The sequence below is a fragment of the Leopardus geoffroyi genome, chromosome E3, assembly GCF_018350155.1.
Source record: "Leopardus geoffroyi isolate Oge1 chromosome E3, O.geoffroyi_Oge1_pat1.0, whole genome shotgun sequence".
In the NCBI taxonomy this organism is placed as follows: Eukaryota; Metazoa; Chordata; class Mammalia; order Carnivora; family Felidae; genus Leopardus; species Leopardus geoffroyi.
In genome coordinates, this window is record NC_059340.1 from 25,427,256 (window position 1) to 25,444,132 (window position 16,877).

General features: G+C 37.6%; 3 protein-coding genes across 20 annotated transcripts in view; 1 reads left to right on the forward strand and 2 right to left on the reverse strand.

Moving 5' to 3' along the window:
- The window catches only part of REXO5 (RNA exonuclease 5), a 36,342-nt gene extending 29,266 nt beyond the window's left edge, over positions 1-7,076 (reverse strand). For 2 of the 5 annotated variants that reach the window (XM_045460414.1, XM_045460413.1), the window contains exons 1-4: positions 6,198-6,573; positions 3,171-3,283; positions 1,756-1,882; positions 358-454 (exon numbers count right to left, since the gene is read on the reverse strand). In XM_045460414.1, coding sequence (XP_045316370.1) covers positions 358-454; positions 1,756-1,882; positions 3,171-3,283; positions 6,198-6,335 — 475 coding nt within the window. In that variant the 5' untranslated portion in view covers positions 6,336-6,573. Of the gene's footprint in view, positions 1-357; positions 455-1,755; positions 1,883-3,170; positions 3,284-6,197; positions 6,627-6,747 lie in introns of those variants that run through there. The other 3 variants (XM_045460410.1, XM_045460411.1, XM_045460412.1) reach the window with 3 other exon arrangements.
- ERI2 (ERI1 exoribonuclease family member 2) overlaps positions 6,789-16,877 on the forward strand; it is a 65,228-nt gene continuing 55,139 nt past the window's right edge. For 4 of the 9 annotated variants that reach the window (XR_006708098.1, XR_006708099.1, XR_006708100.1 and 1 more), the window contains exons 1-8: positions 6,789-6,900; positions 8,182-8,249; positions 8,335-8,418; positions 9,627-9,754; positions 10,502-10,658; positions 11,884-11,984; positions 12,489-12,570; positions 13,137-13,225. Coding sequence is in view for 5 of the 9 variants with exons in the window: in XM_045460419.1 (XP_045316375.1) it covers positions 6,878-6,900; positions 8,182-8,249; positions 8,335-8,418; positions 9,627-9,754; positions 10,502-10,658; positions 11,884-11,984; positions 12,489-12,570; positions 13,137-13,225 (732 nt within the window). In the remaining 4 variants the exon portion in view is untranslated. Of the gene's footprint in view, positions 6,901-8,181; positions 8,250-8,334; positions 8,419-9,600; positions 9,755-10,501; positions 10,659-11,883; positions 11,985-12,488; positions 12,571-13,136; positions 13,226-13,424; positions 16,640-16,877 lie in introns of those variants that run through there. The other 5 variants (XM_045460420.1, XM_045460415.1, XM_045460418.1 and 2 more) reach the window with 5 other exon arrangements.
- The window catches only part of ACSM3 (acyl-CoA synthetase medium chain family member 3), a 59,930-nt gene continuing 56,689 nt past the window's right edge, over positions 13,637-16,877 (reverse strand). For 5 of the 6 annotated variants that reach the window (XM_045460427.1, XM_045460421.1, XM_045460424.1 and 2 more), the window contains 2 exons: positions 16,490-16,609; positions 15,713-16,104 (listed from right to left, as the gene is read on the reverse strand). In XM_045460427.1, coding sequence (XP_045316383.1) covers positions 16,018-16,104; positions 16,490-16,609 — 207 coding nt within the window. In that variant the 3' untranslated portion in view covers positions 15,713-16,017. Of the gene's footprint in view, positions 13,738-15,712; positions 16,105-16,489; positions 16,610-16,877 lie in introns of those variants that run through there. The other variant, XM_045460426.1, reaches the window with a different exon arrangement.

Sequence of the window (16,877 nt, forward strand, 5' to 3'; positions counted from 1 at the left end):
TTTGTTGTTTGCAAGAATAAACTTGATTGACAAACCTACTTATAAGTATAGCCGTAATATCTTTTATTTTTTTTTAATACATTTAAATTTTTTTACAGTTTGAGAGAGAGAGAGAGAGAGAGAGAGAGACAGTATGAGCTGGGGAAGGGAAAAGAAAGGAGGAGAGAGAGAGAGACTCCCAAACAGACTCCGCACCACCACCGCAGAGCCAAACAGGGGGCTCAAACTGGCAAACCATAATATCAGGTCACTGAGCCAAAAACAACAGTCAGATGCTTAACCGACTTAGCCACCAAGGTGCTCCTCCATAATATCTTTTAGAATGAGCAAATCATCAAACCAGAGTCACAGCCATACCTTTCACCATCTTGGATAGATCCCCAGTTGTTTCTTTCTTTTGCAGTCCAATGATATCAGCTAGAAAATTAGATGATGGAGGAGGCAAGCGGAATTTCTGAAAATACATTAACAAGTTTTTATAAAAATGCTTGAAAGCAGTTAAGACAATGTCAAAGACTTGCACTTTACTTAATTCTATGTCTAGCAATGTATTTATTTATTTAGGCATGCACTTTTTTTTAAATTTTTTTAATGTTTATTTCAAGACAGTGTGCACTTGCACAAGCAGAGGAGGGGAAGGGGCAGAGACAGAGGGAGAGAGAGGATCCCAAGCAGGTTCCACGCTGTCAGCACAGAGCCCGAAGCAGGCCTCCATCCCACAGATGGTGAGATCATGACCTGAGCTGAAATCAAGAGTCGGGACACTCAAACAACTGAGCCCCCCAGGCGCCCCCACTCAGTACTATGAAAGGTCTAGACCTTAACTATTTGTATTGCAAAATGAGAAGTTTCCTTAATGTGTAAAAGTGACTAGGTAATTAAAAAAAAAAGTGACAAAGGAAGTAAGACCACATTCATCCCATTCCACAAATTTTCTTTGCTTCTCTGATTACAGAGGAAAGTCCCCTATATTTTTCAAAGCACTTCTATCTATTATGTTAATGGACAGCTTGCCAGGTAGGAAAGATGACACAGCCAGGCTTAGAGTTTGAGGGCTCCAACCTTAGGCTCACTTGGGCTGAAATTCCAGCTCTGTCACTTACTAGTTATAACCTGAGCAAGTCACTCACAGTGTCCTTATTTATAGAAGACACCTGTACCTCTCACAGAACTACTGTGAGAATTAAAGATAATGCATGCAGAATGACTGATGTAGGTCCTAACACATATGTAGTGTTCAATAAATGAAAATAAAAAAGAAAATAGAGGCTCAAGGATTTAAATTAGTACTCACCAAGTCCAATCCCTCAGGGTAAATGGATGAAACAGTTCAATAAAGAATAGAGGTGGCTATGGGAAAATGGAGAGCACATGCCTCTTCTAGAGATAACAGCTGCTATTCAGCTGCACATACTATTCTAAGGATGTCCAATCTTGTGATATTGTCAAGAGGCCAAAAAACATAAGACTTTACATAAACTGTATAATTTTTGAAAATATCGTAACCCAAATAAAATAGGATAATATCAACCTGGGGACTACATATAGATTGTAATCTGGTAATAAATGTCTTGCCTAGATCATCAAAGAAAATCGGAGACAAACCTAATCTCAACATGAGATCTCTTTTTTGCTTTCTACAACCTCTACTGTTTCTTTTATCAGGTTGCCAAAGAGCATAGTTTGAGAGACGTGCACTAATCTCTGGATAAGAGGACTCAATTCAGGCCTTAATACAAAGTTTTCTTAACTTACATGTGTGAATGCCTTTCGGAGAAATCCAAACTCCATATAGAACCTATAAAAGTGTAGCTGGCTCATTCCCTGCAGTACAAAAACCACCACGTTGTTCAGCTGGTTTTGGTGAAAAAGCTGGCACCAACTGTTGAAAAATCAAACCAAAACAGCTAAAAGTGATACCATCAAGTCAGTTCAGACATACAAAAGGAAAGTGTGGAAAAAAAGCAGCAAGCAACAGTTAATGGAGCTTATCATCACTCACTGACTGCCTGTAAAGAACAGCTTTTAATGCACAGAATTCAAATAAAGATCTCGTGAGATAATTATTTATTGCATTCAAATCCAAAATCCTATTAAGATTTGCTTTAAATTGGAAATAAGGTAATTTTACAAAGGCATATCCTCAAGATCCCAAGCTGCTCTGCAGTCCTTCCTAAGCAAGTAATCACATGACTGACCTCAAGAAAGCCAGTTTTAGATAAACTGACATACTAATGGCAATATGCGTTAATGTAGAAGATGGCTTTTGAGGTATTCTAGCCAATCTCTCTCAGATGTCTGAAAAACTTTGAAAAGTTTTGAAACAATTTGTATTGGTATATATAAAAAGCAATTTTCATTAGATATTTAACAATGGCAGTGAAGATATCAGAAAAAAATCTCTTTCACCCTTCACATAAAGGGAACAAGAAAGATTGACTGGGATTCTTAACATTTAATCATATCATTTCAATCGGGTCTCCACTGGGGGTTATAAACCAAAATACCTATAGTGGTGCTGGGGAAGGTCACTGAAAAGACATGACTGCAGCTGACCTGTGAGCTGCTCCAAGGACACAGCCTTGAGATAGTGATGTGGTGTTGAAAACACCAGCATGGTATATGTGACTGAATCCAGTTAAGGCCTGTATGTACACTTTTAGGATTTGGCAGGTAGGTGTAGGGATCTGTTTGTTTTGCTCCTACCCAAGACCAGCTTTGTATATGCAAGTTCCCTTTGCTTATTATTAAAACTGCCACTTACCAAGAAATGGCCTGCCTCATTCTTTAGTCTCTCCCTGCCCTCCAAGTAAGGGGAACTGGTTTCAGTTTTCACCCAGAAAGTTCCAAAGAAGGTTGCAAACCAATAAGCAGCCAGACAGATAATGCAAAAAAGAGAAGCAGATCAGGTACGACACTAAAGAGTACATGCCCCTATTCAGATTTGACAAATTGTTGCCATTTGGGAATACAGGGACAGCTGCCAGATCTTAAGAGTTTTTTGAATAAAGTATCTGGATTTTAATAAAGGAATTCCCAAATTAAATATTGGCAACTAGTATAAGAAAAATTTAGGATATTCTGTATGGCAAATAAACAATGTAAATTAAGAGTATATGGCCCTGTAGACACGAGTTTGAAACCTCGGGTCATTTAAGTTCATCTCATACCTGGGTTTAGAAACATTGGAGTTGCCCAGAACTGCATACTTCAGCAATTCACATAACTGTTCATGTGTTACTTCACAGTTTTCAGCAAATAAAATGGTAGATAAGCGGGCTTTCTGAAAAGATAAATCAGGGCATAACAAATGACTATTGGGAATAACAATAAAGCAAAGCAAATTATTAAAACATTCTAGTTTCTGATTACTTTAGCATATATGCAAATGAGGGGTCTAATTGAAAATGAAGGTCTAAAACAACAACCTATGATAGGACATTATTAATATAGTGTTTAAGAAACATTGATACAGAACCTTAATTATAGATACTTGGTTACATACTAGAGATAGTAGGATGAATAAAACAAGATTCATGCTCTCATGTTCATTTTACTGAAGTAAAAGAAATGCAAAAATAGGTAATTCCAATGCAATGTGGGTAAGTGCTATTATAAAGTATAGGAGTAAAAAAGGCTAACTGCCTTGGGGGTTAGAGAGTTTGGGGGATAGCTTCATGGAGATGAGAATACTGGGGCTGAGTCTTGGAAATAATTTGTCAGCCAGATAGGAGGGAACATTGTGTCTAAACATGTAGTTTTATTTGGCTGGAGCCAAGATGGCATGATGCAGAGCAGAGGAGATTTGAGAGTATACAGAAGAGGGAGCCAGATCATAGAAGTTCAATGTGGTCTATGGTAAAGAGTCTGACATTATTCTGGGGAAACAAGGAGTTCACTGAAGCTTCTCCCTCCTAAAATAGCTATGCACTTATATTTGGTTATTAAAGCAACTCATGCTTGTGAAAAGAGATAACTGAGAAAGGTAAATAAAGACAATAGGTAAAAGAAAATAAAAGTCATCTGTACTTACAGAAGTCAGAGATAGTTACCACTTTCATTTTGGTTTGGGAGGCAGCAGAGTAGACTGGTTAGGAGCTTAAGTCCCAGACTCCTACTACTTGAGTTCAAATACCAAGCTCTACTGTGTAGGACAAGTACCTTAACCTAAGACTCAGTTTCTTCATCTACAGAGTAATTATAATTCCACCTCATGAGATTTTGGGAAGATGAACGAGGTAGTACAAATGCAATATAGTAAGACTGACATTATCATAAGTACTTAATAAACACCAGACATTATTATTGCTAATGTTCCCATGAGTTTTTAAAGATAATGTTGAGCACCTATTAATTAGCCATTTAACAGTTCTGAGCACTTCACATCTATTAACTCATTTAATTCTTACAGGTCTTTTAAGTGGCTACTACTTTATCATCATTTTGCATAAAGAAACGAAGGAATGGGTAAGTGGTAGAATGAAGACTGGAATACAGGCTCCAAAGCCCAAAATCTTGATCTCTATACTATACTGCCCCTAAAGGATTATACTATACATTCTGTTTGGTAACCAACTCCCCCCAGCCAAATAAATAAATAAATAAAATAAAAATTTGTAAGTATCTTTCCATAGCAGTTAAATATAACAAATACAAATTTTAATAGTCCATTCTCTAAATTTACCTCAACACCTAAAATTTATGTGAAAAAATTCATCATCGAGGACACTGTTTTTTGTAATAAATTATGAGCATCGTTTTAACATTCCCTGTACACCTGGATAAATTCTCCAGATAAGTTCCTGATCAAAATAAAACCTAGTTGATCCTTCACACCTTTACACACAGGTTTAAATTGTGTGGATCCACTTATATGTGGATCACTTTTGGTAAATACAGAATAGTGCTGTAAATGTATATATATCCGTGTTATTTTCTAATTTGGATGGTTGCATTGTGGCTACGTAGGACTGTTTACAGGAAATACATACTAAAATATGGGGGGTGGTGATCATGAAGCATTGTTTGCAATTACTTTCAAATGCTGGCTGGGGATGTTTTTGGTACTGTTTTTGCAACTTTTAACTTTGAGAGTGTTTCAAAATAAAAAGTGATGAGATTGTCTATTTCCTTAAACTTCTCACCACATTCACCCTTAAAAAGTTGTTCTGCCAATCTGATAGGCAAAAAAAGAAAAAAACGAAGAATCCCTTTTTAATAGATGTTTTTAACAAATGTTTTCATAGCACTAATTCCCTTTTAACATACTACAGGTATCCCTAGCTTTCTGAAACCTTGTGTTCTGCCACTTCCCTCTTAAAAAAAAGATCTGTATAATCACTGTACCTGTTTTCACTTTTATTTTCAGCATGTTTCACAACAAGCCAGTTACAGAAGCGGGCACCCTCGCAATTAAATTGGCACAGCCAAGCTCCTTCTCCAAGGACTACACTGAACAAGAAGCCCCCATAGCTTTGATCTGTGTCTGTGAGCATCTACACTTTATCTCTATTTTGTGTATTAGTTAGCAAGATCTGTCCTGAGATATCTGAAAGCTTAATAGAAGTTATTTAGGGGGTATGAAAATGCTTAATTTTTTTTTTATAAATAAGTGCTTCTTCACTTTACACCATTTCAGCTTACATTTCACAGGAACGCTCTACTTTTGGATAGTGGGGGAAACCTGTATATAACTTCTATTTGTCTTTCTACTACAACTAAGGAGGAACCTTTATTTACTGATTCTCCAAGTATCTAGGGCAGTGCCCAGCATATGGCAGACAAGAGAAATCTGATGACTGAAGAGATGGGCCACATATATTTGGCTCTCAATAAATGGCAGGGATGATCATCAGCTTTGTTATGTCTCTACTGGTATGTAAGTTGTACGAGCGCAGGGAGTTTTGGTTTTCTGCACTGGGATACCCCCAAAACCTAGAACAATTTCTGGTACACAGAGCAAATTGTTGAGTCAAGTATTTGTTGAGTGAACATTCTTTTAGGGTCGCAGGCACCTTACTAGGTTTAAACCGCCAGTATCAGCCCTGAGGCAGGTGGTAATCCACTATCATTCCCATTTTACAGAAAGCCTAATGAGTGCGTGAGGGCGACCAGTGTCCAGGGAGGATTTGGGGCCCAGAAGGCGGCTGGGGAGGCTCCAGCCCCGGGACCGCCCACTCGGGCTCCCCGTTGCTCACCTTGGCCTCAGGCTGACTCTCCTCAAGTTCCCAACGGGCTCTCATCGCCTCAGCCGCCCCGACCAGCGTGTTCGGGCCTCGCCTCCTCTTCCTGCCCTTCTTGAGGTGCCTCCCGGCCCTCTCCCTCTGGGGTTCCATGAGTCTGTGGAGAAAGATGTACGAGAGCTGAAGAAACGCCGCCTCCTGACGGGGAAACAGCTGGGGCTTCGACAGCCTACCGCCTCCCTCAAATCCTCTCTTCAACTGCGTGTACGGAGACCTCCCAGACCTCCCTTAAAAGCAAGGCTGCCAACGATCCTCCCCGTTCCACGGAGGAGAAAACAGCACCGAGACCAACGGTTTTACCGTCCGCTCCAGAGGCAAGATTCTAAACGGTTTTCCAACGGCTCTACAACGGTTCCCCAACGGCGCAAACAGCGCCTCCGCCCGTTGGAAAAGAGGAAAGTTACTGCCAAGAGCCTTCCCTGCCAAACCACTCCCCGCGCCCCCCCCCCCCCGAACCCCGCAAATGCCGAAGAGAAGCGGGGCAGAGAAAACAGGACGCAGCTACCTCCGCCTCAGTAGCAAATAGAACCGCAGCCTCGGCTGCCGGCTCAACCGCGCCAGGCTTTTGAACGGACCGGAAGTGGGAGTCTGACGACTTCCGGCAGTTGGGCTGGGAGGAGGAAGGAGAGCGGAGAATGGCTACCAAGAGGTTGGCGCGGTACGCGAGGGGTTTGGGGGGCTTGGGGTGGCTCCTGGTCCGGCGCTGGGGACCGCGGTAGGGCTAGGCAGTGGGCATCCGCGGTGTCAGGCTTCATGCTCTGTATCCGGCGTCTCCGACCTGCCTTCTCTGGCCCGGACTGAAAGATATGTCTGGACCTCGGTCTCGAGCCTCAGGCCGCCCTCTGCGCGAGGGTGGAAGGACCGGGTTCGCGACTGTGTGGCGTTGAGCCCGTGTCTGCCCATTCTAGACCTCGGGAAACGGGTTAAAGGTGACAGCGCCTGGTAGGCCGTTCCGAGGTCTCAGACAGCCCCCACTGCACCTGTCAAGCGGTTCACCCCATCACTTCCTAGTGATACGTTTAATTCATAATGTGAATTAATTGTGGCCTACTCCCTGATTCCCGGTCACGCTGTGCACATTTCCGATTTCTAGATGTACTGTAATAATGTATTAGAAGATAGCATGGGCTTCAGAGTTGGACGATCCTAGGTTCACACACCAAATCTGTGTTCTTTGGCAAATCACCGAGTGTTTTCTTCTCCATAAAGTAGAGGTAGCAAAAGTGACTACCTCGTACCATTGTTGAGGATTGAGATCACCAGAGTTCAGTGCCTACTATCTAGTAAGCAATCAAATAAATATGAGCAATTATTCCCAGCTCTTTGCACTTCCATCACACCTCCTTTTTCTTCTTCTTTTTTTCTTCCCCCATCACACCTCTTAAACTAAAAACTACAACAGGAAGTGTCTGCCTGGTTAAACTCTACCAATTGTCAGAGTGGTTTGTCTTAACATCTCAGTAAGCCCAGCCCTCTCTGTGGACTCCAGTATTACCTTACAGTCTTTTACCATGAATGTCCAGTTTCATTACGCAGGTATATTTTGAGCTCCTAGAAGACTGGATCAGCCCAATCTCCTCAGAACTGTGCTTTGCGCATAGCAAGGGCATGAAAAATGCAAAGGCAAAAATAAGTTTGTCAATGCGTCTTCTGCAATCACTCAAGTTCCTCAGTATTTACTGTAAAATAAGGGGAGCAGAAAGAATTAGTCTAAGTTTGCAAATATGAACTTTGAGGCTCATGCTGGTAAAATGACTACTCAAATCAAAAGAGGGTGACAGTCAGTATAAGAACCAAGGTCTTTTGCTCTCAAAGTCTAGTTCAATTTCCTCTAACATTGATACATTAACAATGAGGGTTATATCATTAGTTTGTTAGCGTATTCAGACAGGAGCGTGAATGAGTTTGTTGAACATACTGGGTTGTTTTACATTTTTAGGCAGCTTGGATTAATTAGAAGAAAGTCAGTTGCACCAACAAATGGAAATGTAGGAAGAAGCAAATCCAGTAAGTAGTGTGCTTCATTTCTTTACATGTTGTATCCTTGCACTTTTAACACCGGTAAAGCATAAGGATACCCTTTGTTTTTCAGAGCAGTTGTTTGACTATTTAATTGTCATTGATTTTGAATCAACATGTTGGAATGATGGGAAACGCCACCAGAGCCAAGAAATAAGTAAGTCTGGACTGCTAATGACCAAAGCTAGCCCTAGAGGGGTCACTTTAAAGTTTATAGATACAGGGGTACCTAGATGGCTCTCTTGATTAAGTGTCTGGCTCTTGACTTTGGCTCAGATCATGATCTCAGTTCATGGGTTCAAGCCCCATGTCAAGCACTGCACTGGCAGTGCAGAGCTTTTTTGGAATACTCTTTTCTTCCTTCTCTCTGCCCCTCCCCTGCTCACACACGCTGTCTTTCTAAAAATAAATAATAAACTTAAAAAAATAAAGTTTATAGAATAAAATCAGTCAATAGTGTATTTTTCTTTTCAAATTTTTATTTAAATTCTAGTTAGTTAACATACAGTAAAATATTGGATTCAGGAGTAGAATTCAGTGATTCATCACTTACATACAATGCCCAGTGCTCATCCTAACAAGTGCTGTTTTAATACCCATCATCCATCTAGCCCGTCCCCCACCCACCTCCCTCCATCAACCCTCAGTTTGTTCTCTTTTAAGAGTCTTTTACGGTTTGCTTCCCTCTCTGTTTTTTTCTTTTTTCTCCCCTCTCCCATATATTTATCTATTTTGTTTCTACATTCCACCTGTGAGTGAAATCATATGATATTTGTCTTTCTCTGACTGACTTATTTCACTCCATCCATGTCATGGCAAATGGCAAGATTCCATTCTTTTTGATGGCTGAGTAATATTTCATTTGAACAGTTTAAAGAAAACAGATAGTTTATGAATTGGTAGTTTACTATAAAACCTGACTTGACCAAAGAAGAGAACAAAAACCTAATATCTAAATGTGTCATCATATAAAATGATTTTAGAATTCCATACAAAATTTCAATTGTATAGAAACTGAAAAAAATACCTTTGCAAAAAGGAGTACATTTCAACTTCTGTGTGGTCTTCTTATTTAATTGTGGTATTCAAGAGCTTTAAGTAGGTATACTCAAAACTTTAATATTCTGACTTATTCTTTGGCATAGTTTTATTATAACTGTTATATCACACTGTTTAGGTCATTTTAATATGCTTTTACTGAAACGATGGCATATGATGCTATAAGCTATATATATATATATATATAATTTATGTATATAATGTATACAATACTGTATGATGGTACATTATGTTTAGTTTAGAGTGATTACATCATTAACATAACAATTATACATTCCAGTGTCAATTGGTGATTCTTTCATATAGTTGAATTTCCAGCAGTATTGCTGAGCACATCAACTGGAGAGATTGAATCTGAGTTCCATACTTACGTTCAGCCTCAGGAACATCCGATTCTTTCTGAGTTTTGCATGGAACTGACAGGCATAAAACAGGTATGCCCTACCCTTTTCCCTTTCTCTCTTCTCATCCTACCCCTCTCCCCCAGAAACAAGTAAGTGTGATGCAAATATTAAAATTCACCAATCAGTTAAGGGTTGCCTGGGTGGCTCAGTTGGTTAAGCATCCAACTCTTGGTTTTGACTCAGGTCATGACCTCACTTTTCATGACATAGAGCCCCGTGTCTGGCTCTGTGCTGACAGTGTGGAGCCTGCTTGGGATTCTCTCTCTTCCTCTCTCTCTGCTCCTCCCCTGCTTACACTTTCTCTCTTTCTTTCTTAAAATATATAAACTTAAAAAAAAACCATAAAATTCAGTAATCAGTTTTAAAAAGAAAGGGAAAACTATATACCACTTGGAATTAGATTTATGCACTGTTAGGAGAAATAATGTTCCCTCTAGAACTCTGTCAGAATCTTTAAAAATTAAAAAGAATAGTATAAAAATGAATATCAAATTTATTTTATGGAAATTAAGTGACATCAAATTTCTGTCAGTCAGGATTTAATTACTATATTTCTGTGTGATTTTAGGTAGAGCAACCTAATTTTTCTTATCTTGCAGCATTCTAATCATTATATTCTCTTGCATGTGTTTTAATATCTTTTTCACTAAATAAACTCTTTGCCAGTCCGAACCTCTTCTTTTTTATATCCCCCTATAGTGCATAATTATGTGCTAATGATGTGTTCAATAATTATAGAATTTTATTGTTGAATTCAAATTTTGTGGCTTTACTCAGGCTCAAGTTGATGAAGGAGTCCCTCTGAGGATATGCTTATCTCAGTTCTGTAAATGGATTCAGAAGATTCAGCAACAGAAGAAAATTATTTTTGCTACTGGGATTTCAGATCTGTCTAATTCCGAAGTAAAATTATGTGCATTTGTTACTTGGTCAGGTAAAAAATAAGTTAATATCTATAAATCATAAATGAGTAGGATTACTACTATGTAATTCTTCATCTGTAGTAAGAATTATACTTGTTAACCTCTTGGGACTCAAAAAGAAATCTAAGTGCCTAACAGATGTTAACCAAGGAAAGTAAGTTTTTTCATATTTTTCAAATTACCATTCTGGGATACCTTAAAATTTTAAGACTTAACTTTAAGAATATTTTTAGATTTTTCCTCTCTGTTCTGGTTCCAGGCAAAGATGATTTAGTGAAAACTCTTATGCTATTTTCTACAATCTTGAATAAAAAGAATCTTAATTCAACTCACATCCTTTGTTTTCACACTAGGAAAAAATGGGTTATTAAAGTAGATGTTTTGTATGCCTGTGATATAGCATTGCCATTAATAGGCATTGATAGCAATGCTGTGCCATTGATAGCATAGCATTGATAGTCATATTTGGTTTTAGGTTTCTGTAAGATGTCTGGTTTCTCAGTTACATTAGTTTTTTCCTAGAATTTTATTTTTTTATTTTTATTTTTTTTCAACATTTTATTTTTGGGACAGAGAGAGACAGAGCATGAACGAGGGAGGGGCAGAGAGAGAGGGAGACACAGAATCGGAAACAGGCTCCAGGCTCTGAGCCATCAGCCCAGAGCCTGACGCGGGGCTCGAACTCACGGACCGCGAGATCGTGACCTGGCTGAAGTCGGACGCTTAACAGACTGCGCCACCCAGGCGCCCCTTCCTAGAATTTTAAAAACAGATAACCTTCTCCATGTAGGCCTTGTAACTTGACACCTTATTCTTCTTTCTGAAATATTTAGTGTGTTTTTTGGGGTGTTTAAGAAATCATTTTGAAATTTAGTTACCAACTTAATTTCTTAATAGTAAATTATGTAAAGTGAATAATTGTTAGATATTAACAGCAATGAAATTTTATTTTATATTATATAGTATATTGTTATAGCATACCCATTATAGCTTATACACTATATATGGTACATATACTATAGAATATAGTATGTTTTGGTGGTATACTGTATACTATTATGTATATTATGTTTTTCTAGTATATATGCTGCCGAAGCGAGCACTATATTATGTTTTTATAAATTTTAGTATTTTATTTTATATCATCTTTCAACCTTTTATTTATAAATGTTGATAGCATAAGTAAAAACTGCTTGGCATCTTTGAATTTGTTCTATTTTAATATACTTAATGCAGACTGGGACTTGGGGGTTTGCCTGGAGTATGAGTGTAAAAGAAAACAGCTGTTAAAACCTGTGTTCTTAAATTCTTGGATTGATCTCAGAGTAACTTATAAGGTAAGGGTCAAAGATGGGGGCATGTTCACTTTTCTTCTACTGGAAAATGATGAAACTTCATCCCACGCATGGCTATAGGTTACTATAAATGAAATGTTTTCTTTTGAAACTTTTACATAAATACATTTTTTTTTAATTTTTTTTTTTTTTCAACGTTTATTTATTTTTGGGACAGAGAGAGACAGAGCATGAATGGGGGAGGGGCAGAGAGAGAGGGAGACACAGAATCAGAAACAGGCTCCAGGCTCTGAGCCATCAGCCCCAGAGCCCGACGCGGGGCTCGAACTCACGGACCGCGAGATCGTGACCTGGCTGAAGTCGGACGCTTAACCGACTGCGCCACCCAGGCGCCCCATAAATACATTTTTTAAAGTCTGTAAAACAGCACAACATAATAAACACGTTCCAAATCTAATAGAACTAAAAATTATGAAAAGTAAGTGGTTAATATATAGACTTTCTAATAGTAACCTTTTTTGGATATGTCTTCTTTTATTTGATTAGATTTTCTATAGAAGAAAACCAAAAGGACTAAGTGGTGCCCTGCAGGAAGTGGGAATAGAATTCTTGGGAAGAGAACATTCTGGTTAGTATAAATTAAAAATAATTTTATTATCTAAGTCATTTTATTTTTACAAAATCTTTCGTATGAATCTCATGTTTTTGGTGATGTCATTAATAAAGAATATCCTTCAACCTAAAAAAAGCTCCTAATCTATACTATACCAAATTATTTCTGACTTTCAAATTACTAGTATTGTAGGATAAAGACTGCCATCTAGTGGGTTAGTTGCTAAAAAGAATGGAAATTAGCTAAATCAAATGGAGATTTAACAAATGCCCAGATAATACATTGAATTAGTGAAAAAACCAAACAAGATCATTAGATTACTCACAAAACATGGCCCCTACAGAATGTTGCTTACAGTTTTGCGAACTGTAATAGATTTTTATCTTCTTCTCTATAAATGTGTGTGATCTTGTCTTTTATTGGTACAATTGCCACAGCTTTTTGCTAGTCTAATTTATCATGATTAAAATTAGTAGATGATCATAAATAGTATGCTCCAATTTAAATTGTTATTTCTTATTTTTGCTATACTTCTTTATGCTGGTACTACTAAATTCAGTGTTTGATATCTATTTACTCAGGGTTGGATGATTCTCGGAATACTGCCCTTCTTGCTTGGAAAATGATCAGGGATGGTTGCTTAATGAAAATTACAAGGTCCTTGAACAAGGTTAGTGGTATCTTGCCTCTTTATTTTGTTATATCAAACTCCAGAAGTAATCATAGGTTCATGGAAATACAGATACCATTGCATGCAATCATTGATAAATCAATGAATGATGACATTTTTCTTTTTTTGTCAAATCATATAGTGTATAATAAATAAATTATGAATGTACAGTTTCTAAAGCTATTCTGTGGAATCATAGGTTCCCACTAAGAAGAATCCCAAAATTTTGGCCAGAAATTTGAATACGAATCAAGTTGAAGAAGCATCGGCCTGCAACAGTAGCATTCGGGGGCTGAGCACATATGATAGGGAGCCTAAAAATACAGTAAATTCTCATGAAAAAGTTCAGTTGAGGTCAGCTGGTGTGAATTCTCCTATAAAGGGACAAGATCAGTTCCAACTAAAGAGCAATGTAAAAGTGGGTCTTCATGGTGGCAAAGGCTATTTATCTCTTTTTAATACAAAGCCCTCTACTTCCCTGGAGCAGTTGCAGTCTCCCAGCTTGAATACACCTATGCAGAAGCACATAAAAAATGAACACCTTGCATTTAGTACCAAACCTAAGTCTTCAACAGTTAGTTCAGAATTGGTACTTATTTCAACTACCATTTCATCTGTTAATCATATTTCTGATATGGAAATGAGTTCTGCTCTTGATTGTTTACCTATGTTGGCTGATTGGGAGGATGTAGCTTTACTGCCAGCATCTCAGCCTGAGCAAAATATAGATTGTATACCTCCCATTAATGACCCAAACGTAGACACTTCACTTAATTCCATAGAAAGATTAATGATTTTAAAGGAAGGCACAGAAGAAACTCCTCAAAACTCTGAGACCTCTAAGTCTATTGTTTATAAGAGTCCACATACTACTATTTATCATGTAAAAGATGCCAAAGATCAAGGTTCAGTTGCTTCTGACTTTAAATTACCTGAATGCAAATCAAGTAGCTCCAACAGTATTAATGCCAGTATGTCTCATCCTTCAGTTTTGGGGAAATACCCCCTCCTTTTAGGTAGTACTAAAAGGAATCCATCCAGTCTCCCAGCTTTCCCACCAGCAAAAAAACAGTCCTTCACTATTCATGAAGAAAAGCCTACATCATCTGATGGCTTCCCAGTGAGAAGTTGTTCCCAGAAGGTCCTCCCCTCTGTCTTAGCTTCTACAGTTAACCTAGAAGGACCTTGGAAGAGTGGAAAAATGACACCTCCATTATGCAAGTGTGGCCGAAGATCTAAGAGACTTGTTGTTTCTAATAATGGACCAAACCATGGAAAAGTCTTCTTTTGTTGCCCAAATGGGAAATACCAAGAAAATAGAAAATGTTGTGGTTATTTTAAGTGGGAACAAACACTTCGAAAGGAGAGAGCCAACAGCAGCATTCTGTCTCATTCTCCGGGAGGACCTACTTTTGATTCCCCAGAAATAAGCCATATTTGTGACAGAAATGTAAATTTTTCTACTAAAAATTCATTGAGACTCAGACCTTCAATGAGGAATTGATAAACCTTCCCTATGACTAAACTGTGTTTTTACTTTAATGTGACTTTTTGTGTGATAAAGAGAAAAAAGTGTATAGGGCTACAAGTCATGGGGACTTAGCATATCTGAGTTCTGTAGACTGCACTGGGGCTATTAAACACACATGCATGCACACACACTGAAAATGAGAAAAAAATTGATTTCACACACTTTAAATTTCCTTGATCAGTTATCTAACACTTCTCTGGTATTCATTCATCTATGAATCCTGATTGTTCCTTGAATTTCCAAACATCATGAATATTCTGATAATCGTCTTACACTTTTATTTTTGTCATATATTAACGTGCCAAATTTATCATACTTTTATCAAGAACCACAAATATTTTGTATATTCTATTAGATTAGATATAATAAACAACAATAGTATATAACATTCTTCTTTTACAGGTAGACCTTGAAATAAATTTAAACTGTTTTTAAATTACTTGAATAAAAATGTGACTATTAAAAATCCCTAGTCTATTTTCAGGTAGACGCTTGTACTTTAAGAATTAGGAAATCTGATATATTTTTTTATTTTTCTAAAAACTTTTATTTATTTATTTTGAGAGATGGAAAAAGAGCACGAGAGGGTGGGTCCAGGGAGGAGAGGGAGAGAGAATCCCAAGCAGGATCCACACTGTCAGAACAGAGTCTGACAGCAGGGCTCAAGCTCATGAACTGTGATATCATGACCTGAGCCTGAAATCAAGAGTTGGACACTTACTGACTGAGCCATCCAGGTACCTCTAAAAACTTTTATAATAAGTTGTTTAGTTTTATTTCAAAGCTTGAAGATTTGTTCTGATTTGTACATCAATATACCAGAAGAACTACTCAACTAGAGTTTGAAAACCAACACATCAGAAACTTGGTTTGGATAATACACATTTAAAAATTTCTCAGCAATTGATGGTATTCTTTTTATATTACCAAAGTCATGAGAACATTGACACTAATGTAGAGGAATTTACCGAATATTTTATTTCAAAATTCAGCCTCTGATGTTATAACCACAAGATATTTATTTAAAGATTTTTTTTTTTTTTAAGGAATCCCTGCATCCAATGTGGGGCTCGAACGTACAACCCTGAGATCAAGAGTTGCATGCTCTACTGACTAAGCCAGCCAGACACCCCAACCATAAGTCATTTTAAATCAACAATTTACAAGTATACTATTATATTTTTAATCACCTCTCCATAATCTTGTATTTGTACAGTCTTTGTTTTATAGATACTGTGATAAATAATAGAATGGAATGGATTTAAATCATTTCCCATTCTTTCTTCCTTAGTTCATTTCTTTTTATCTTCCCACTGATAGTCTTTGGCAACTCTTGAATAAATTCTACCTGTTGGTATCAAGGGAAGAAAATTAGCCAAGAAGTTTTCATCTTTAGACAAATCCAATTATATAGCAGTTTTATTATCTCTAAGTGAAAGAATTAAGGTACCCATCTGGGTGGGTTTTGGTAACAACCAAAACAGCAGAGGTATTGTTGAGGAGTTTTTTCTTGGTATTTAGTATTTACAAGTCCAATTAGCCAGATGACCCAGAAAATTATGTCAAGAATTTCATTTTAATCTCAAAGATTCTGAATCTTATCCATGTCATTAGTTCAGTTTGGAATATTTGGTGTGACATGTTTGAGGAGAATATTCATTAAAATGGAAAAAGTAAACAGCTGAAGTTTTTCAGAACACTAAGCAAATTGTCATCATAATTAGAATACCTACCTTTCTGGGATATTTATAAGGTGCTGTAATTTTTTTTACATGTTCCTGAATCTCCTTTTTTAGTTGTTCTTGATCATGTGACTTGTAATCATGGCTCAGAACAATAAAAGCCTTTACTACCTGAAAAAAAAAAATTTGAAACACCAGGAAGATGTTATGCATTTTTATGTTTCATTGTGTCTTGTTTACTTTCTCTAACTGGGAATCTAAGTGCCTGGGATTGGGGGCAGAAGGCTTCATAGGGTTTGATCCCAGCTCTGTGCTCTTAAACCAGCCATTTGAGTCCCACACCTCCTGTTCTGTATCTAATTCAAGAATTTCTGGGACCCCTGCTTTGCCAATAACTTGAACCTTCTTACCTAAAAACATCTTGAACTTTACTTTCTGA